This window comes from Cenococcum geophilum (genome assembly GCF_001692895.1).
Source record: "Cenococcum geophilum 1.58 unplaced genomic scaffold K441scaffold_47, whole genome shotgun sequence".
Taxonomy (NCBI): Eukaryota; Fungi; Ascomycota; class Dothideomycetes; order Gloniales; family Gloniaceae; genus Cenococcum; species Cenococcum geophilum.
The window spans coordinates 345,890-368,540 of record NW_027137605.1 but is presented as its reverse complement, the minus strand read 5'-3'; the positions used below and the strand labels follow the sequence as shown (position 1 = coordinate 368,540).

The 22,651-nt window shown below is 39.8% G+C and overlaps 2 protein-coding genes across 2 annotated transcripts; both read left to right on the top strand.

Moving 5' to 3' along the window:
• Positions 1 to 201: 201 nt before the first annotated feature.
• Positions 202 to 1,881, top strand: K441DRAFT_579641 (uncharacterized protein; the record flags this gene model as incomplete). Its single annotated transcript, XM_067644337.1, has 2 exons — positions 202 to 1,774; positions 1,832 to 1,881. 2 exons carry the CDS (start codon positions 202 to 204, stop codon positions 1,879 to 1,881), a joined length of 1,623 nt encoding a protein of 540 aa, XP_067499909.1.
• Positions 1,882 to 4,628: 2,747 nt separating this feature from the next.
• K441DRAFT_689427 (Pkinase-domain-containing protein) lies at positions 4,629 to 8,660 on the top strand (the record flags this gene model as incomplete). Its single annotated transcript, XM_067652293.1, has 5 exons — positions 4,629 to 4,656; positions 4,972 to 5,158; positions 5,272 to 5,324; positions 5,358 to 8,324; positions 8,392 to 8,660. 5 exons carry the CDS (start codon positions 4,629 to 4,631, stop codon positions 8,658 to 8,660), a joined length of 3,504 nt encoding a protein of 1,167 aa, XP_067499908.1.
• Positions 8,661 to 22,651: the final 13,991 nt, after the last annotated feature.

Here is a 22,651-nt window from a genome sequence, read left to right as displayed (position 1 = left end):
TAAGGGAGGCGGCTTCTGCAGGTACGCGGGGGCTTTTGATTTGAGTGCTCATTTGCTGACGCTCGCTGGGAACGGCAGAAACAAAAAGAAAAGAGGGGCAAGCAGTCCAAGCCCCCCCTTACGACTCAATGTACGCGGCTCAGCTTAACACATTGAGAGAAATTCCAGCAAGCACGTTTCAAACCTAAATTTCAAGTAATCATGTCGTCAGATTTGTTCGCGGAATTTTCGTCTTCCTCCGAGTCTCCAGCCCACCCAGAGTCTTCTCAAACAGAGGCATTAGCGCCACGAACTGCCACAAACCGGTTCAGCTTCTTCGATGACTTGACCACAATAGATTCGGAGACGTGTTTGTCTCAGAATCGAAAGGAACCCCCACCAGCAGATTTTAATCTGCCTTCCTTTTGTCGACCGTCTAATCTCGGACAGGTCCAAGCTCCCATCAGTGAAGAGACTGATGAATGGGGCGACTTCGAGGGTGCGGCACCTCCCCAAGCTGTTCCTTCATGCACTGTAGTCGCTAGCTCTTGGGAGGCACTTCAATCTCTTGAACCTGCTACTACGTTGAATGCACCCCAATATAACCTAGATCAGAATCCGAGTACAGTTAGACATAATTTTACCGATGACCCCTTCGATTTCGGACCTCTACCTGTCAAGCAAGCGTCCCTAAGTGCGCACCGGCCAGTTGCTAGTACTCCACCCAAGCGCGATCCCAACGTCTTGTTTGATGTCGGCCAGCCTGATGACGAAGATGACTTCGGCGACTTCGAGGCTCCAGCACTCGAAGAAGCTGTTCGAACCCGTAACTCCGAACAGACAGACCGGGCAGCTTATAGCCTTTTTCACCCCCTCTCTTCTTTCTCTAGCCGCAGCGATGTTCCTAATGTTGGTGGAATAGAAGGAATGTCTCATACTCAGAAACTGCCCTCTGTTCCGGGGGCTCATCTGACTAAGTTGGCCGCTTCTCGTTCTATACCGCCGTCTCATCCTCAGGGACATATGGAAGATGTTCCATGGGACGATTTTACTGATTGGGAAACATCTCTTCCTATTTCAGAAGTAAATGAAACTGGCCTTGGAATACCCAGAGTATTCCCCCTTATAGATGATCCGGTTGCAACTTCACCACCAGGTCTTGCAGAGGTTGCACCAGACGAGTTACCTCCTACGAACGTGCCTCCTCCGGGAATCCTTCTTGCTCTTTTTCTGTCACTGTTCTCTGAAGCGCAGACGAAGCTGTTCAACCTTATGGCAGCGCAGACATATCAAATGAAAAACAAACTTCTCTCAGATCCAGCCATTCTAAGCTTTCTCCGAGGTTACCTTATGATCGCTACCGTTGCAGCTCGTATAATTGCCGGTAGAAAATTACGTTGGAAACGAGACATGCACCTTGCACAGGGAATGAAGCTAGGACCGGCGTCGTCAAGAGGAACCTCTGGCATGAAACTTACCGGTATAGACAAGAGTGAGATTAATAAAGAAGAAAGAGAAGCGCTGGATGTTGTACGGGCCTGGCGAGAGCAGCTTGGCCGGCTTCGTTCAGCTGTTGCCGCTGGTAATGTCATCCGACCGGGCTATCTAGGAACCATTCCGGAAGTTCAAGAGGTTATGTCTGTTAGGGTTTGCAAGGAGATTGATGGTGGGATCCTAGCGCCACAGCAGTGCGCGCTCTGTGGCCTGAAAAGAGACGAGCGCGTTAATAAGGTTGACGTGTCTGTTGAGGACAGTTTTGGGGAATGGTGGATTGAGCAAGTTAGCATGCATCGAGGTAAGATCTTTCCACTATTGACGGCCACTTAGCTGACCTGCTTGACAAAATCTCAAGCCTGTAGAAACTTTTGGCAAGAGCACAAGGAAGCTCTTCGGCAGCGTTAAAATTTTACTTATTCCCTCATACCCTAACCCACATTCGTAACAAGACTAGGAGTGGAGAATCCATCAAGTTTCATATCACTTTCCAAACCACAGATCACATTACATACTACACGGTCCCCAGAAGAAAATCTGACTTTCAACTGCAAGTAATGAGATTTGAAAGACGGGGATCTTTCAGTTTGCGCAGAGGAATTAAGCCCTTTCGCAAGCTTAAACGTCACCAAGTTCTAGTCTGACCACGCTCTAAATAATGTGGGCCGATTTATGGTGACGAATTCTATCAACCCAATGTGGATTAATAGTACTATGACATGCCGGTTTTCCAAGAATAGTGGTTAAGACTGGAGGACTGTCTGTCAGCACTCGAACCTTAACCTTTTCCACATGTCAGGCCAGCCCTCCAGATGCCCACCTGCGAAAGGGCCAGAGGGATATATTTGTTAAGGGTAAACGAAAATAATGGGTGCTGCAGGCATGGAGAGTCTGGGTTGATTCAGTAGCTCTTTTCTTTGTCAGACTCGGGGTTGTGAAATGGACGGAATATACAAAAATTAAAGAAATCTTTGACCACTGTTGCTAGTCACGAGGGATTTTTTGTTGTCGTTTGATAACATTTCTTTAAAGCGGGCCCTCTTGGTAGTTTCAAATATGAGGGGAATATCTCCATGTATCTCATCACATCATGTGGTAAGAGCTTGTTTAACACCCCCAGTTTATTTCATAAATCAGACCACATCGGCGCGATTTTAGGGTAATTAACTACTAGATTCTTAAATCACTACTAAACCTTATTACCTTTCTATTATCTAATTACTTTGAAAATAATATAAGGTATAAGTTCTCTATTATATCTTTCTACTCTATATTATATAAAATGTTAAATATAGGTAATGACAGGTGGCGGAGTCACCTCGCTTACCTTTTGTAGGTTTGTCTGGTGGCTGGGTGGTGCGGAGCTTGTCACCTTACAGGTAATTAGTTATCCCTTAACCCGCCGGCGTCCATCTAGTAGATGTTCCGTGTGGAACACCAGAATCAAAACTACGCGTATAGCCTACATAGATTTGATCAATGCATTACCATCAACCATGCCTTCCAATTGTACTTCTAATGATATAGACCTGGTAGCTAAAAAACCACCTCCGATTTCGACGACCACGGCACCCCAAATCTACCTCCTACCCTTGATTGAAGCGATCCATTTGCTATATTCGGTCAATTCTTCACGGATGAGATCGTGGATAAGCTAGTAGAGTAGACGAACAAATATGTAGAGCTACACCCGTCGGACGGTGGAAGAGGCCTCTGCGAGTGCCAAGGACGCATTTTGGGTGTGTAAAATATGTCAGATTCCGTTCTGCAGAAAGGACGAGTGTTGGCTACCTCATATTGAGCCACTCGACTCAAAGGAATAAGCTACATAGATTGTTTTATATAATATTTAGTGGATATCACCAGGCTCATATTCCTGAGCACGGCCATTTGGTTCTATTGGTCTGATTGGCTAAATCCTTATCAATAACAGATGGACGTAACTCGGCGGGCTAGGGGATAAAATTATAAATTTTTTTGTTAAAAGTTTAACTTTTCTTTTATAATAATGTATCTTGTCCTTTAATAATACTTTTATAAAGCTATAATTATAAAAAGAAATTAATTTTTTTAAAAACTTTTACAGTAAAAACTGGTTAGTACGATACGGTTTATACAGCCGAGCGTATTGTTATACCAATGGTATTGTTATATAAAGAGTCGCGTGTTGGGTTAATAAGCAATAAAAGGGGGCTTTATACTTAAAAAGGCCTAAGGCGAACTCCTTGCCGACTAAATTAGGCTCCCTCCTATATGAAATCTCTACTAGTTATACCAATTTTGGTAGGAGAGACTTAACGATATCATTAAAAGTCAGAATATCGTAAATTTACACCAAAAACGCTTTAATTAAGGGATGTAGATCGTAATATAGAGTATATCGTTGTAATCAGATATCGTACTAACCAATTCTACTGTAGTTGCTACTAAACTGACGCCTAAATATAGGGAGCAGATATGAGCGATTTTCTGTCGTACCTGCCCCGTAACCAAGCACGTGCTGCTCTAACTGGGTTCGGTTAAAATTCTACTACGGAGCGTCTCATTTATGAGATAATCCTCGGTACGTCTGGCTTCGGGACTTTATCTTGTATTTTGTGTAACACTAGCTGTATAGTTCTGGCGTTCTTCTTGGAAGGAGATTCTCGTTGGATGAATGGCGAGACGGGGGTGGGTGGGATCTACAACTCTCCGAATTCGACGGTTGGCACGTTGAGGTCTGCAGAAACGCGGGGCCTCCTTAAGCCAGATCAGCCCCCATCCCACAACGCATCGTGCACATCTCTTCATGGCACTGCGTGGCTGACTGTGATCGTATCAAGAAGTCCTCGCAGCTCAGCCTTACTCATAGCTGGGAGCTAGCTTCCACTCACCTAGTGAATCTGCTCTTTTACTTCGTCCTAGATTGTAGATATCATATTTCATCCATTAGGCCATCCTAACGACTACCCGTACATCACACCCCGCAAACACTTCTAGACTGCTGGAAACGACCCACGCCGCTGACAGTATTGGCACATAATCTCCATATCTCCCGTCGGCTCCTGCTTGGCGTCTGACACTGTTTTCCCACACACCGTCGCGCGCAACCTTTACCAACTGACCCGAGACCTCCGCACTCCCTCCGGCACGCGCTGGCCTCCGTCAGCCATCTCATGGTGATGAGCAGACCAAATGATCATGGTAAGCCCTTTCCACGCCTTTTCTAACATACTCCATCCCACCCGCCGCCCTCGCTATGGCCGTGGAACTTTGCCATCAACAGACTCCGCACTGCAACCTTCCGTCCTTCATTTACTGCACGTCGACTTCGACCCCTTACCGGACAGACAAACATAAGCACATACCTGAGGCAATACTCCAGGAGTTCAACTACACATGCCAGGCCAATGTTTCTTGTGACCAAATTCACCTGGCTCACTTCTAGGCGGGATGCTACGAAATGCCGAAGAACAGCAGCGTCTACTAAACATATTGCTAACTGGCGTGAGCATCCAGGCACATCAAATCATGACTCCGAACGAAATCCACACTCGACGCTCCGCTTTGCCGTCAGCGAAATCTCTATTCCGAAGAACAAGAGCACGGGGAACCTCTTGTCACATACCTCGAGCTCGGCCATGGCCATAGACACCATACGGCCGCGCATGTCTTTCGATGCTGGATCACTTGATATGATAGCGAGGTGTGTAAAACAAAGGATTTCCCTCGGGAACAAAGCAATGCACTGAGAATGGAGCAAGCGCAATTGTACACTGATGTACTGGAGACTCCTGCTAATGACATTTGATATGCAAGGTCACCAATCGTCCCAGAGCATGAGCATGGCCTTGGAGCATCAGGCCTTCGTCGTATCCGTCAACAACCAACACCAAGGGTCCCAGCAGGACCCAGTAGTAGTCCGGGTGCACAATCCAGATCTGCGTCAATGAGCATTACCCTTCCTCAAAGCCGCCACCCTTCCTCTTCTCTCCCATCTGGGCCATCTTCACCAACACTGAACTTCAGTGAGGACCTAAGCCGATTTCCTTCCGAATCTCTACACTCTTTCTCTTTTGCACACCAGTCAGAAGAATATATACACAATAGGCAAAATGTGTTAAAAAGATCGATAGACTTTATGCGGGACAAATTGGGTTGGGCAGCAAGCAATCCCGGAATCGCCAATGCCCAAGCAAAGTTGAGTGGTGATCAGGAAGTTCAAAGTATGATGGAGCTCCTCACAAGAGCAAATCTCATAGGGCAAGATGCGTCCCGCGCACATGGGTTGGGTTCCAAAGGTCCTCTTACAGGCCCACCGGATATGTGTGGGGAAAATATCTTCGAGAAAAGTTTCCTATCTAGATGCGATAGCCCTGGAAGTTTGGATGAGCCGGAATCGCCAAGAACTTTTAGACGTAGAGAGTCTAGTCTGGAAGCTAGCAGGATACAAACAGCCGCAAGGGATACAATTACCACCGAGGAAAAGAACACAGTCAAATTCTCCGAGGATACTGTTATCGACGCCACGCAGTTTGCGCGTTCGTCACCGCCTCCACCCCTCGCTCCCCGAGCAACATTGAAAAGAACATTTACCGATACAGCCCCTCTTACGATTCAGAGCCAACTTAACGATGCCTTGGCACAACCGTATCTCGTTGGTGACAATGGGCAAATTAACCAACTTATATCTCCTACCGCTATCTCCACAGCCCCTCAGTCGATTCCGACAATGTCCGGACCACATAACGCTGGACCAGCGCCTCACGGTCATGGGAGTCGATGGGCTCCTGCCGCGCAAGCCATCTTCACCACAGAGGCCAAAGCGCCGTGGACGATCACAGCTGCAAATGACCTTGCCTGCCTAGTATTTGGGGTAACTAGAGCTGAAGTTCGGAAGCTCGGGATATTGGAAGTGGTACGGGAAGAACGGAGAAAGTGGTTGGAGGAGAAACTGAAAAATCCTGATGGGGGATCAGCAAGGTCATCTCGAGAGCCCTACAGTCAAAGTCAACGGACGAGCCCCAACCCCACCACCGCTCTGAATGTAGGCAATGGTGTTACAGCCAAGCTTCTTAGCAAGCCTCCTTCTAGACAAACAGCCCCTGGCAGAAGGTCGAAAACAGATGATGGAAGCGGGTCCACGTACACATCAAAAAGGAACGTCAAAGGTGGTTTGAATCATGCATCGAAGGGATCAAGAGGGGTCTTACTTTGTGGCGACGTTGTTCCAATCCAGAAGCGCAACGGCGCCCTTGGCTCGGCTAGTCTGTGGGTGAAGGAGAAACATGGAGGCCTCATATGGGTGCTAGAAGAAATTGCGGAAGATGTTGTCTATGTCAATGTTGACGAGGTTGGATGTGTTACTAAGGGGCAAGGGGCAACAGAAGCAGTGTGGGGGACGGATAGAATGCGGAGAGGGATGGATCTCAAAAGACTCATTCCTGCAATTCCTAGAATTACAGGAACAAACACAGGCGCCCTGGATTATGAGAAGATCGCAGAACTTCGAACCTTTACGGCGAGAACGTCAAACAGCATAAACATACCTGTCACTGTGGAGCAGCTTTTAGGCGAACCAACCTTTCGGGTATCTAGCTTTCCTCACATTGCGGGAATCGTAGTTTTATCCGCCGCAAATCTCGCTATCACAAGTTCAAACACCGTATTTTCATCTGCACTCTTCGGTCAACCACATCCTGATGGACTGCACATTACGGATCTCATCCCCGGCTTCGATAAAATTTTGCTCGTTATGACTGATGAAGACAAGATCGAACTCGTAGATGGCATCGTGATTCCAGAGCACAGCTTTCGGCGAGCGAGAGCACTGCTTGCCATGCGAGAGGGTAAAGCCGATGCAGCTGCTATCTTTTTGCGACCCAGCGGTCTTCCGGCCAAGCATCGCGATGGTGCGGAAATCATGGTTGATGTGCAAATGAGGGTTGTTAAAAGCGAAAAGACAAGTGTTCGGTACCGTGAAAATGTTATCGAGGAAGAGTCCGGCTCACTTGGTAGTTTATCATCTCCTGAGCTGGTCTACGCACTCTGGATCACATATTCAAGGCATCTACACGCTACGAATCACGGTGTCGGACCTGTAACACCCCTGGTGTCGCGACCTGGCACCCCCCCTCATCAACCGTCGCCCGGCCAATCAGTAAGCGTCATGAATCCTGATGAAGTCGACTCAGACGAATCAAAGCTTGACTCGACGCCTGTGTCACTGCTTACAATGCAACTCCAAGAAGCATCAAAACCACGCACGCTACCAGAAACAAGGGTGAAGGAGGATCCCAAGGAGGTTGACAGTAAAGAGCCACACAAGAAGAAATCCATCAACGACTTTGTAGTATTAGAAGACATGGGCCAAGGCGCATATGGCCAAGTCAAACTGTGTCGATATAAGAAGAATAGCAGCAAGAAAGTAGTCATCAAATACGTGACAAAGCGTCGGATACTAGTCGACACATGGACACGAGATCGGCGATTGGGGACCGTTCCGCTTGAAATTCATGTTCTTGATTATCTACGTCGGGACGGCCTAAAGCACCCCAATATCGTCGAGATGTCGGACTTCTTTGAAGATGACATCAACTACTACATCGAGATGGTTCCGCATGGTCTGCCTGGAATGGACCTATTTGATTACATTGAACTTCGAGTGAACATGGATGAGGCTGAGTGTCGGAAAATCTTTGTACAGGTTGCTGAAGCCCTGCATCACCTGCACACGAAGGCGAAGGTTGTGCACCGCGATATCAAGGATGAAAATGTGATTCTGGATGGAGAAGGAAATATTAAACTAATAGATTTCGGGAGTGCGGCGTATATCAAGAGTGGGCCCTTTGATGTCTTTGTCGGAACAATTGGTGAGTCTGAGTTTTCCGACTTCGGGTACGTGTAAAAATGGCCGTAAAGCTAAAGTTTGCCGTATAGACTATGCTGCTCCCGAGGTTCTTGCCGGCAAATCCTATCGGGGTAAAGAACAAGATGTCTGGGCACTCGGTATCCTGCTGTACACCATCGTCTACAAAGAGAATCCCTTTTACAGCATTGACGAAATCATGGACCATGACCTCCGCGTACCATACATTATGAGCGAAGAGAGCATCGATCTAATTAGATTGATGCTGAATCGCGATGTTGACAAGCGTAGCACTATTACGCAAGTTTTGGACCATTCTTGGTGCAAGGCAATGGAGTAGAAGTTAACGTGGGACTATAAGGAAGTGACCAGAATTACGATTTGGAGTTTTGGGGGATGAACAGTTGGGGGTCATGGATATGGACAAATATACTGCATTATCGAACTTAGAATTATTGTTCGCGGAAGACGATAGGACCTCAAGCAAGCATATAGAGTTGATGAATGACATGATGGCAATGGCATAGCATGACGACCACGAATAGGCTCGACAAGATTTAGACGCCCCTCGTTCTTTTTATCCTTGTCTTGTTTTCCTTCACTAAATGATTTGGTTCCTTGGCTTGATGACAATTCCTTTCTTCCTTTCTTGGGTCTATGCTTTGATTCTATTCGATTCTCCAGCTGAAAAGACCTGATAAAGATACCCGGTTAAGGTAAAAGTTTCCGAACTTCTGGTTTGTGGCCAACACGTAAATTCATATTCACAGCTAGCATTAGCATTGATTGTTATTTGGCCATGTGGGAAAAAAACGTGACGGATTAAGCATTCTTCAAAGCTCTTTGCATGAGTTCTCATCTTTCGATTTCCTCATTTACTGCAACGGAGGATGTGAACTGGAGTGTTGCCTACGACTGTGTTTGGAGAACCTATAGCCTTATTTTCTGAAAATGTTGATATTATCAAGTTAGCCGTGAGCTGCTCATGTACTATATCTTGAAAGACTGCATTTGCATACAGACTATTCTACGAAGGCCGACGGTTTTGAAAACCGTCCATTTTATTGGATGCGCAAGCGAGTGGAAATCACTCTAAAATAAAGTATTAACTATAAAATTCATTTCCTCCTTTACACTTAATAATTAAAGTATCAATCGCTGCCATTCTAGCTACTAAAGCCCGTATTTTATCTTGTAGAAAGTTGTTCTATTCGCCTCTCTAAGCCTAGTCCGTCTATTCTAACGTATATTGGGCATTCCAATCTTTTATAATCGTAATTCTTATAGGCATCCACGCTCCCTTAATGGCGTTGATATTAGGAGAGTTACCGATATACTTAAGGAGGGGAATTCTAGCCTTTTTAAGGTGGTAAAGGGTCTATGTTACGGACCTTATATCAGCAGTAGTACAACTATTGAGAAGAGACATGAACGGGTTTGTTAAGGCAGCACGGGAGGCGCTGGAACCGATCGAGACGAGGAGTCACATGGCTAGTCACGTTACAAGTTCGGAACGTGGGAACATGGTTATCTTAGTTAACTCAGACTTATGGAGAGAAAATCCACCTCCTACAAACTCCAATCAGCGACTAGCACCGCCACACCTCTATAACCCCTATAACTCCTGTAAACTCCTAAGCTAATTAGCGACCGGCGCCGCAGCCTAATGTACGCCGCAGACGTTAGTGCTTGTGCTAGCTTTAGTAGCCAATTATAGAGCGCCGAGGTGGATTCCTCTTCGAGGGTCTAAGGGATTATAGTTGCGTTTTGTAAGAGTGTGCCACTCTTGCTAGTAAACGACTGCTATTTTGCCTTTAACGCCGTATATCGCCCCCTAATATAGCCTTAGTTAGGTTCTTAATATCCTAAAAGGATATTAAGAACCTTATTTTAACTCTATCGTCTTTTAATTAAATAATATAAAATACTTAACCTATTGCGGTTTGTTTTGTTACTAGTCTAGCTTTTACTAAGTATAGCTTACTAAGTATTACCTTATATAACATTTCCCCTATAGCAATACATATTATAGATATTAAAACATTACCTATTATTATAAAGACTATATACACTAACCTAATAAACTTAAACTAAGTTCTATTAATAGACGTTAGATATATACCTTATAGTTATAAGGGCAGACTTAATATTAGTAAACCGTATTATAGGGCCACGCTTTCCTTAATAAGGTTAAGCTTTACTTTAAGATTAATTAAGTATTTAGCCCTTCTATCTTCTATTTACGCTTTTACCTTTAAATACTATCTTTAAAACTAAACAAATCCCACTTCTCGTTTAATTTGGTCTATTTTAGTAGTTATTAAACTGGCTTAATTAGTATAGAATATTAGGTTTACTAACAATACGGTTACCTTAATATTCTCTTACTTTTATTAGTAAGGCTCTATAAGGGGTAGTGAAAGAGGCTTAAAGAATAACCTTATAACTTTAGGTATATATATAAGGCAGTTACTAACAGTAACTTTAATAGTTTTTAATAAGATATTGTCCGCTATTACTATTAGGCTTAATATTACGGCGTTAATAGAAACTGGTAGAAACTAGGGGAAACTAGTAGATTATAGCTAATAGATATTAGTAGATTATAGCGGATAGTCGCAGATAGTTTTATATAGTTTTAGATAATCGCCGTTACGTAACTAGAGGATTATATATAATATTAAGCGGCGCTACCCTTTATCTTCTTTTCTTTCTCTAGCTTTAGATCCTTATTTATAGACTACCAATTATATAGGCTTACGCGTCCCTCTTACTGTACTTATACCTTAATTAACTAAGTCGCTAATATTATCTAAAGCTTAAACACCCTTTCTTCTTAAGAAGAAACTTAAATATATTTATAGGACTATAAATAAGAATAGAATATAGAAGTAAACCTAAAGACTATTACTAGAACTTAAAGAATAGAAAAGAATAATAAGACCTATAGAATAAGTATAGATTAGAACCCCTATAGAATCCTACTAAAAGTTACCCTAATAACTATACTACTATGCTAAGAAACACAGTAGCTAGTAAAGTAGCTGTAGGACCCTTAAATACCTCTAATAGTAAAACAGTAACTAACTTAAACTCCTAGGAGGAGCTTATAGTAGCTAATACTAAAAGTAAATAACTTTAAGAGCTACTTAAAGCTAGAGAACCCCCTATACCTAGTAAAGAGTTATTAGATACCTAGAGACTTGCTATAGTCCTTAAAACCCTAGCCTAATATATAGTATTAGTATCGTTACGGTCCGCGAAGGTTGTAGACCCCTTATTACTTATAGACAGAACCAACCCTATATTTAATAATTAAAAGCTTTAATTATAGGATAAGCTTAAAGTTAATACGGACTACTTCCCTACTACTTAGGCTAAAATGGCCTATATCTTTAGCTGTACTAATAGGGACGTATAGATATACCTATGTCCGCAATACGCATAAAACTTAGCAGATCCCTTCCTCTTTAGAAAAGAGATAATTATCTACCTATATTCTATTTATAAGGACCCATTTAAAGTATAAAACGCCTAAATATAAAAATAATAGAGACCTTTTTAGCTTTTTAGACCTACTTTCTATACCTAGCTAGCTAGGCTTAAATTCCCTAGGAAGATTTAATACTAAACCTATTTAATAAGCTTACCCTAGACCTACAGCGAGCTATACTACTAGTTTTTACTACTATATAGACGCTAAAGGAACTTATAAACTAGTGCTTAACTATTAACTAAGGCCTCCGCTAAATTAAGGTATATGCTAAACAGTATAAGGCTAGAAACCCTTTAAATTAGACTATAAATAATATAAGAACGGCCCGCAATGTCCTAGTATAATTAGCAACCCCTATAGTACTACCTATATAGCCTATTACTAATTTAGCAGCTAGTTATACGGCTAGTCCTACTATAGGTCTAGCAAATACTCAGCCTATATATAGCAACCCCTATATATAGGCCCTTAGTAATTAAAAAGCTTAATTCTCCTATAGTTAGAAAGGCTACTATATAAAGAATTACCTAATAAACGTAAAAGCGGATAAGGTCTTATTAATCTAGGAGGATAGTATAAAGTTAAAAAAAGAGGAACTTTAGAGGAAGACTCTTCTCTAGGGTTAAAAGGGATTAATATATTATATATTAATCTAGGTTAGTATTACGGCTTATATAAATGCCTCTAAACCAAAGCTTATAGAATGCTGTATTACGAAGATACTAAGCTAAAGAGAAGGAAAAGGGGTTGCTAGGACTAATATAAATAAATATATAGGGTAAGCCGCTAAGGCGCTAGCTTTGGGCGGGCCAATTATAGGTTAGCAGAATATAGTAGAATTTGGTAGGTAATATGCAATAGCGCTATTATATTACCCCCCTCTTTAAAAGAAAGCCTATCTTTAGGCTTAGTTAGAAATAGGGTAGTACTAGGCTTATAAATATAGGATTATAAAATATAAGATAAGGAGATAAAAGGGATATAAGTACGTCCAGACTAAGTATAAAGGGCAATTATAGGCTAAGTATTAGGCTATAGAGACGCACCTACCGTAACCGGCTTAGCGCAAGCGAGGCGCAGGCGAGGCGCCTACAAAACATAGTCGCCCCGCATTAGAGAACAGCAGAATTTAGTTCTACAGTTCTACTTCATTAAGAACTAGATACTCTTTACATCCCGTTACTATTATTACGTTACTATATACCCTAAGGACCTTAGCGTCCTAATAGTACTAAATTCTTATTCCTTTTTAGGGGTAGTGGCCTAATAACACAGCGGTTTGCTAAGGCCACGATTATATAGCGGCAACCCTCTATTAAGAAGACGACCTATATTTATTAACTATATCGCAGCCTATTGACCTAATAGCGAGACGCGGGCGTACTAGCGCAGTACGTACTACTAAGTTTAGGGATTAGCCCTAGGATAATACAGGCGAACCTATATCGTCCTAAACAGAACTAGAAGCTATAGGCGAAGGGGATATATAGGAAGAAATACAACGGCTAGAGAATAAGAAGCTATAACTCCTAGAGTAAAGAAAACTATACTTGCTTAGGAAAAAGGTAGAAGTGCTAAGATAGCGTTAACGCGGTAAGGCGACGTTAACTCCCATTCCTAACCTACCTCTATAACCTTAAATAATCCTATTAAAGTACTTAGGGGGTAGCCTAATACATTTAAGTCTTAAGCGGAGGGCTACTAATATATTAGGCGCTCTATTAAAACAGGCCGTTAAGATAAAGAAGATTGCTTTGTATTATGGTAAGTCTATATAAGAGTACTAAGACTTCCGCGATAGCTTAAAGCTAGTATTCTACCTAAAGCGCGACGGCTTTATAGATAAGGATACTAAAGTTGCGTTTACTATATAATATGTAAAGGGGACCAACTAATCCCTTTAGCTATAGTATAAAGATAACTATTTAGATATATAGTTTACCTAAGAGGAGCTTATAGAATTCCTACTTAACTAAATTAAAAGTCCTATTAATTAAGAACTCTATATAGCCCTAATCTACGTAAAGGTAATATAGCAAACTAATTAACTAATAAATAAGTTTACTACTTACCTAACCTCCTTAAAAGCGTAAATTAATCCTCTTTATAATATAAAGTATTTAATAATATATCTGTTCGCGAAGCTGCGGCTAGAGCTACAGGTTGCTATTACTAACTATTAAGAATTCCCTTAAACTTAAGACCAGCTAGTTTCCTTAGCTACCCTATTAGAGGAAAACTAGAAGAGCGTAAGCGCCCTATAGGGTAGAAGTAATAGGCGCGCTATAAACCCAAATATAAAGACCACCTAGTTAGGTAACTTAGGGAAAGCGGACTCTAAAACCACCGCTAGCGACTTAATAGTAGGGCGAAGCAATACTGCTAGGGGCTTAACTTAGCCTAAAGGAAACTGCTTAAAATATAGGCAGCTAGGATATTAGTGGCAATAATATAAAGAGCAGTAATAGAATTAACTACTACCTAATAGCGTAAACGCTACCTCTATACTAGGAAAAGATAAGCGCCCTTAGACCCCCTTATAGCCGTAGGGTGTAAGCTCCTACTAGATTATAAGGAAGCTATTACTATCTTAGGTAAAGTCCTCCTAAAGAAGACCTAGAAGGAGACCTTAGTAATACTTAATATTAGTGCCGAAGTAAATATAGTTAACTAGCGATTTACTATAGAGTGTAACTTTAAAACGCTAGATATAAAGCTGCCTACTTACTCCTAGTTAAATAAGACTTAGGCATATTACTATATGGCCTATAAGGTACTATTAAGAATAAAGGATAGCTAGGGTAAGATTAGGGAAGTAACCCTTATCTGCTATAGAATAGCTAATATATCCCCTACTAGGTATGCTAGGGTTAAAGAAGGCCTAACTTTTTATTGACTGTAAGGCAAAGGTATAGCAATAAAAGCTAGATGGCTTATCCCTATTGCTATAAACCCTTAAGGGTTTTATAGAGTCTTTCTAGATAGAATCTAGGGTCTTTACCCTATTAATTTCTAGAGTGATACCTAGTAAGTAAAACGACGGTAGCTTGCTGGTCCTCCCCCTATAGTTAAAGGAAGTTAGTAATATCTTCTCCTATAAGGAAGTAGGAAAGCTACCCTAATACTACTAGGGCGACTATATTATTAACCTAGAAGAGGAACAGAAGGCCCCATATAGGCTGTTTTATAACCTCTTAGCTAAGGAGCTAGAAGTCCTAAGGGAGTACTTAAATAATACCTTAGCTAAAGGCTAGATTTAACTAATTACTAGTCCTATAGGGGCACCTATCATCTTTATACCTAAAAAGGATAAAAAGCTATGGCTTTATATAGACTATAGAGGCCTTAATAAGGTAACAATTAAGAATTATCTTATACTATTATTAATTAGTAAGACCTTAGACCGCTTAGTAGGTTCTAAGATCTTTACTAAGCTGGACCTAACGTATGCGTATTACCGCCTTCGTATCCATCGTGGCAATAAGTAAAAGACGGCGTTCTATACGTGCTATAGCCACTTTAAGTACTTAGTTTTGCCTTTTAGGCTAACTAACGGACTAGCGACCTTTTAGGGCTATATTAATCGGGCCTTATTAGGACTGGTAAACGTCTTCTATATAGTCTACCTTAATAATATTCTAATTTTCTCTAAAAATCTAGAGGAATATTAGCGCCATATAGTAGAAGTACTGCGTAGGTTATAATAATACTAACTATATATAAACCTTAAGAAGTATAAGTTTAGCGTATAGGAGATTAAGTTCCTAGGATATATTATTAGCCCTAAAGGTATAGCGATAGATCCTAGCTAGGTAGAAGCTATTACTAAGTAGGAGAGCCTTTAATCCTATAGGGATATCTAGATCTTCTTAAGTTTTGCTAACTTTTATTATTAGTTTATTTATAAATACTTTGCTATTATAAAGCCTATTACTAATCTCCTAAAAGGAGTAAAGAACGGCTGTAAAGCTAGGCCTTTTAATTAGCCAGAGAAGGCGGAGCAGGCGATACGCTAGCTCTGCGACGCCTTTATAACAGCGCCGCTCCTATAACACTATATACTAGGCCTACTAACTTAGTTAAAGATGGATACCTTAATATAAGGCCTAGTAGCAATTATATTACAGCTATTTAAAGACGGCCTTTAGTATCTAATAGCCTTTTAGTCTAGAAAGCTTTTGCTAGTAGAGCGTAACTATAAAACCTATAATTAAGAGCTACTAGCTATTATGGAGGCTTTTAAGCATTAGAGACACTATATTAAGGGGCTATTAAGCCGCCTAGAAGTGCTTTTAGATTATAACAATCTAAAGGGTTTTATAAAAGTAAAAGCCCTTAATAGATGGTAAGCCAGATAGGCTATAACCCTAGCTGCCTATAACTTTATTATTAAGTATAGGGCGGGAAAAACAAACCCCGTAGACGTGCTGTTAAGGCGACCCCTAGGCATAGGGGGTCCGCCAAAAGAAGATACTATGCTACTACTACTCTAAAGGACTTTAGGAATGTAGGGCCACTAACTTAAGATAAAGTCCTATTAGGTATATAGGAAAGCGAGCCTTCTATAGAGGTATTGCTTCTATAGCTATAAGCTAGCAACTTAATGGAGGTACGCCTAGGTAATATAGTATTACGGTTTAACTAGGCAACCTATATATATACTATTAAGTAGCGTATAACAAGGACCTAAGTTAGAGAAGCTAGTACTTAAGAGAGTGCTTATAAGTCTAGTACGGAAATAGTTATTAAGCTTATTAAAGGACTTTAGACTAAAGATAACTTTATACTGTAAAAGCGCAGCGACAGCGTAAATATGGCGAGACGCCGTTAACGCGCCTGCTTAAAGCTAGTATAGCAGTTTAATTCTAATAGACTACTTTATTACCGCGGGAGGCTATATATGCCCCTAGACCTAGTAATTTATATAGAACTCCTACAGATCCACTACAATAATGCCCTAGCTAGGCACTTTAGTAAGAAAAAGACTCTAGATCTACTTACGCGTAAGTACTACTGGCCTAGTATAAATGCGGACGTTATAAGCTATATCTCTACTTATAATCTATACTAGCGTATACGTACGCCTTAATATCGCCCTTATAGCGAGCTCTAAGCGCTACCTTACCTGGATTAGCCGTGGTAGGAGATTATAATAGACTTTATTATAGGCCTACCGCCTAGTAGACGAGGCGATAAGGTATATAACGCGATATATATAATAGTCGACCGCTATACTAAGATGGCCTTATATCTGCCTATAGTAAAAACTATTACTATAACTAAACTTACGGGTCTCTTCCTTAATAAAGTAGTATACCGTTTTAAAGCCCCTAGAGGGATTATATCTAATTATAGTAGTATCTTTACTAGTGAGTTCTAGTTGGAGCTATGCTTTACTGCAAAAATTAAACGTAGGCTAAGTATAGCCTTTTACCTATAAACGGATAGGTAAATAGAACGCCAGAACCAAACCCTAGAGTATTACCTCTATATATTCTATAATAAAAAGTAAAGTAACTAGGTAGGCCTCTTATTACTAGCCGAATTTACTTATAATAATGCTAAATATAGCACGACGGGTATAAGCCTATTCTATGCCTACTATAGGTTTTACCTATATCTAGAATATAAGGTTAAGGTAGATAATAGTAGTTTTATTCTAGCCGCCTCTAAGAGAATTAAAAAAATATCCCTTAAACGCAAAGTGTTGGCGAAGCGCTAGGAATACGCCGCTAAGGTATAGGTAAAATACTATAATTATTATTACTAACTATAGGCATATAAAGTAGGGGATTTAGTTTTACTATTAACTAAGAACCTTAAACTAAAAAGGCTAAGTAAGAAACTTATAGCATGCTTTATTAGACCTTTTAGTATAGCTAAACTAGTTAGAAAGTAAGCATACTAACTATATCTACCTACGTCTTACCATATCCACCTAGTATTCTATATTAGCTTGCTAGAGCTATATAAATAACATAAGGGCACTATTAAAGACCCTTTACTAGGGCCTATTAAGCTAGACAATTAAGCGGACTAAGAGGACTAATATAAGGTAGAAGAAGTACGTAGAAGGAAGGGATATAACTAGACCCTATAGTACCTAGTTAAGTAAAAAGGATAGCTAAAAAAATATAACTAATAGGTCCCTATAGAGGACATTAATAAGGACGTAAAGGAGATGTATAATAGTTATTTTATACTAAGGGGTAAACGGAAGAGAAAGTAGGTGGGAAAATAAAAAACTTTTAATTATAACTAAGATTACGCCCTACTAGCGGGGCGACAACGGAATAACGGCGGAGTAATGGTAATACGTTAATAGAAATACAGATCCTCTACAGCTCTACCTCCTTCTCTTCCTCCTCCTCCTCCTCCTCTCCCTCCTCATCCCCCTCTCCCTCCTCCTTATCCTCCTCACCCTTATCCTCCTCCTTATCCCTTATAATAGGAGGCATATTAGCCTATAGGTACTATTAGCATACGCTATAACGGTAAAACACCTACGCTATAATATGTACTAAAGCGCGCATTATATTAAGAATTCCTTTAAGAGTATAACGGATGGCCTGTAATTCCTACACTTAGAGTAAGAAAAAGTCTTCGCCCTTTAGGCGCTGGCGGAGACCGTGCTTAGCGCTGGTGCGTACTAAGGCCTTAATAAAGGACTTCTAGGCGGCAGCGACGCGAGTATTAAGGTTAGCCGTATCTTCGCTAGCAACTCGCCGGCGCTTAGCCCTATTAATAAGGGTAAGTAGCTTATTTAGGCGGCTATAAAAGGCCTTAGGGACCTAGTCCTATTAGCTACTAAAGCCTAAACTAATAGCTATAGACTTACTAGTTAACACGACTTATTTAGTTATTAATAGTAACCGCAGTTGTAGTTAACCTGCTTGCCGTAGGTGGCCCACCTAGCGGTAGCTATATGCTTGGCGTAGCGGAGGCAGATAGGTTTAAGTAAGGCTAGGGGAGCGCCTTACAAACGACGTGGGAGCTTAGACGGCGTCTAGCAAGGTTAGCGCCTGCTATAAGTAAGCATAAAGAATACTTATAAAAGGCTTACCAGCAGGCGAACCAGTGGCTTAACGCTTGCGATTTATAGTTAAAAAGAAATTGTAAAGAAGGTAAGTCGTAGGCTAAACAAATTAAAAGGGAATTTAAAAGGGAAATCTAATGTCCTACCTTAGTAGGAACTCCTACCTTTATAGATCTCTACTTGGCCCTAGCGTTCTATTATCCTATTATCCTATTATTCTATTATCCTATTTATACATTATCTAATTCACTTAAAAATTTTTTATACACTTTTTATTCAGTAAAGAACAATAATAGCACTCCTATTATATAATAGCGGCGGCTAAGGATAGCCGCTTAAGAAGGGGGGGGCAATTATTAGGCTATAGAGACGTACCTGCCGTAACTGGCTTAGCGCGGGCGAGGCGCAGGCGAGGCGCCTATAAAACGTAGTTGCCCTATATTAGAGAACAGTAGAATTCAGTTCTATAGTTCTACTTTATTAAGAACCAGATACTCTTTGCATCCTATTACTGTTGTTATATTACTATATACCCTAAGGACCTTAGCGTCCTAATACTAAGTAGAAGCACTAGGTCAGAAAAAGTAGCCGCTAAAAGTCTTAGCACAGATCTAACTAATTAGATAACTTTAACTGGCGGTTAAAGTTCCTAAATATCTGAAATTTTATAGTACTAGCAGAAAAACGGCTAAATATAGCAGAATTTGGCAGATAGCTGTATTAGGGCTTTAGGGCGTTTTTATCCCTATATTCTTCCGATAACTTATTATCTTTATTATACTAGCATTCCATCTATTTATCTAGGTACTTTAGAGGTTTAGGTATATTAAGGTATTAGTTATAAAACTCTTTAAGCTTCTAGGGGTAGCCTATAAAGTTCTATATAGGGTACTAAGTTAGGTTAGGATTATAGCCCTTCTATTAGGTATAGTATTTTAGTATTCCCCGTACTATCTTATAGGCTAGTATTTTATTAACCTCCTATTTATTATTACCGTTTACTTAAACTAGTAGGGGAGGCTTATTCTTTTATCTAGGTAATAGGTTGTTTATAGCTTTCCGTAACTTATCTAGTAAGAAAATAGGGTAAACCCTAATTAAATCTAGGAGCTTTATCTTATACAAGTTGCCTATCTTTTTAAAAACCTTATACGGTCCTACTATCTAGTAGTCTAGCTTACGGCTAGGTCGTTTAGTTTTTTAATTCCTTATTATAACCTAGACTATATTACTAGGGGCAAAATCGGGCTCTTAACGGTATTTATTTGCCTACTATTCTATTAACCTTTAAGCTTTTTCTAGGTTCTTACGGGCTACTATCTAAACTTCCTCTAATTATTTGGCGTACTATTAGGCCTTAGTATAAAATAGCTTCTCTTATATAGTCTAGGGTTCTTCTAGCCTTTTTTAGTTAAAGCTTATATGGGGTAAGTATCCCATTTCTAGCTAAATTGGGGCAAACCCTATGGAGTTATAGGGTAGGGTTACTTACGCGTAGTCTATTAAGGGTAGTAGTTTAGACTAGTTATCCTAAAAATAATTAATAAAGGGCCTAAGCCTCTAGTCTAGGTACTAATTTATAATCTTTATCTAACCGTCTATTTAGGGGTAATAAGCTATAAAAAGCTTTAGCTTAATACCTAAGGTCTAGGTAAACTTATTCTAAAAGGCCGATATAAACTATAGCCTATAATTAAATATAATAGTATCTAGTAGTCTGTAAATTTGGTAGACGTAATAAATATATAGCTAGGCTACCTCTTTAGTATTAATATTTTTATAATAGGGAATTAAGAACGGGCGTTTACTAAAGCGGTTAACTATAACTATAACTATATTATATCCGTTACGGTCCCTAGGTAGTTTATAAAAGTCTATAAAAATATACTACTAAGGGCGCTCTAGTATTAGGAGTGGCTTAAGTAGTCCTAGGGTCCTATTCTATAGGATTATGGCTCTCTAGTAGTCTTTATAGTTCTATATATATTAATTAATATTTATAACTATTCTTAGCTAGTAATAGCGGCAGTTAATAATTTTACGGGTTTTATTCTTACTAGGGTATACCATAGAGACTTAGCAATAAGCTTCGTAGATTAGTTTAGTCCATAGATTATTAACGTTAGGGACTATAAGCCGCTCCTAGTATAGGAGCAATCCTTCCTCTATNTTAAAATTGGGGTCTTNTTTTATNGCTTATTTNCGGAGGGCCNTTANGGCNTNAGCNNTNCGGTTTNCAGTTAGGAGGCGGTTAATTAGCCCTATTAGCTTATCTAAAGACTCCTTTATTAGTACTAGCTTATTTTACTAGGAGTCTAGCTCCTTAAGAATCTATAGGTTAAGCTATTATAAATAAAGGAGGGCGTGCGTCTAATATTAGGTCTTTAGCTTATTCTAGGGTCCTATATCTTATTCTTTTTAGATTAGGGTATTAGCCTTAGAGTTTTACTTACTAAAACGATATGTAATCATAAAGAAGAATTAGGAGAGTATTTTAGCCTACTAGGCTTATTATTTAGTAAATTGCGTTATAGTTATAAAGTACTCTAGGGCTTTATAATCTATATATATTTTAATCCAGAAGTTTATACCTTTAAGCTCTATATACTATTAGAAGAGTAATTAAATAATAGCTAGTATTTCTTTATTATATACTTTATAGTTACACTTAGCTAGATCTATTATCTTTAAAAAGAAAGCTATAGAGTACTATTATCCGTCTAGATATAACTATAATAGAATTTCCACTATAACCCTATTAAAGGTATCCGTTTTTAGTATTAATTTAAGGTCTAAGTGTAACGGAACCTTGTAGCAGGAACTACAATAGGCTCGTTAATAGGCTAGGTATATAGGTGATGCAAATTAAAGTAGACAATGTAATAATAACTAGTGGAGTAGTTGCCTAATAGATTAACTCTAATTATATTCTAAGAATTACTATAAGGAAGGAACTATTTAGGTAGGGACTAAGGGTCCTTAAATACACAACCGTACTCCTATAAAATCCTTCTTATATATAATATACGTCTTATATATAAGGTACGTAAGTTCCTCCCGTTCCTCTTATTTAATATATAGTATATTATATAACCTTAGTTACCATTCCTCGTTATATAGCTCTATTAGTTCTATCTTAAACCGTACCTAAATTAACCAACTAGCTTCTTCCAACTCCTCTCTAAGTAGTTATAATATTATACTTAAAGCGTCCGTAACACTATCTCCCTTCTCTTTATCTTTGTCCTTAAAGATTTCTAATACCTCTAAGTTGTTTACTAGAGGTATAATATCCGTCTAATTAATTTAGTTAATATTATTACTTATTATACCTAAAGCAATTTCTTCTTTATACGCCCAACGTCGTGCTTACACTATTGCTGCAATATTATCTCTTAGTAAAATTATACCATCTTTATATTTGCGTTGTTTAAAAGAGGGGTTAGTTTATATTACGTTAGCAAGTCCTTCTTTATAACAACCGTTCTTTTATTTAAAGTGCACTAAAGCAAATATTTATTCGTTTTATAACGTTCGCTCTACTTCTAATACTAAATATACGCGACTTATTACTCTTAATAGTCGTCTAGTTCCCTAATTAATTTGTCTTAAGGTTTTATATTTAATCTACTACTACGCGGCTAGACGGTAAACTGTCTTAAGCCCTTATTAAATTAGAATGTTCTTATAATACGGAATAAAAGGCCCTAGATACTTATATCGCGGTGTTTACTTATGTGCTTTATCTTAAGAAGGTTTATAAGAAGGTTTATTCTAAGGAGTAGAAACTTATAAAATA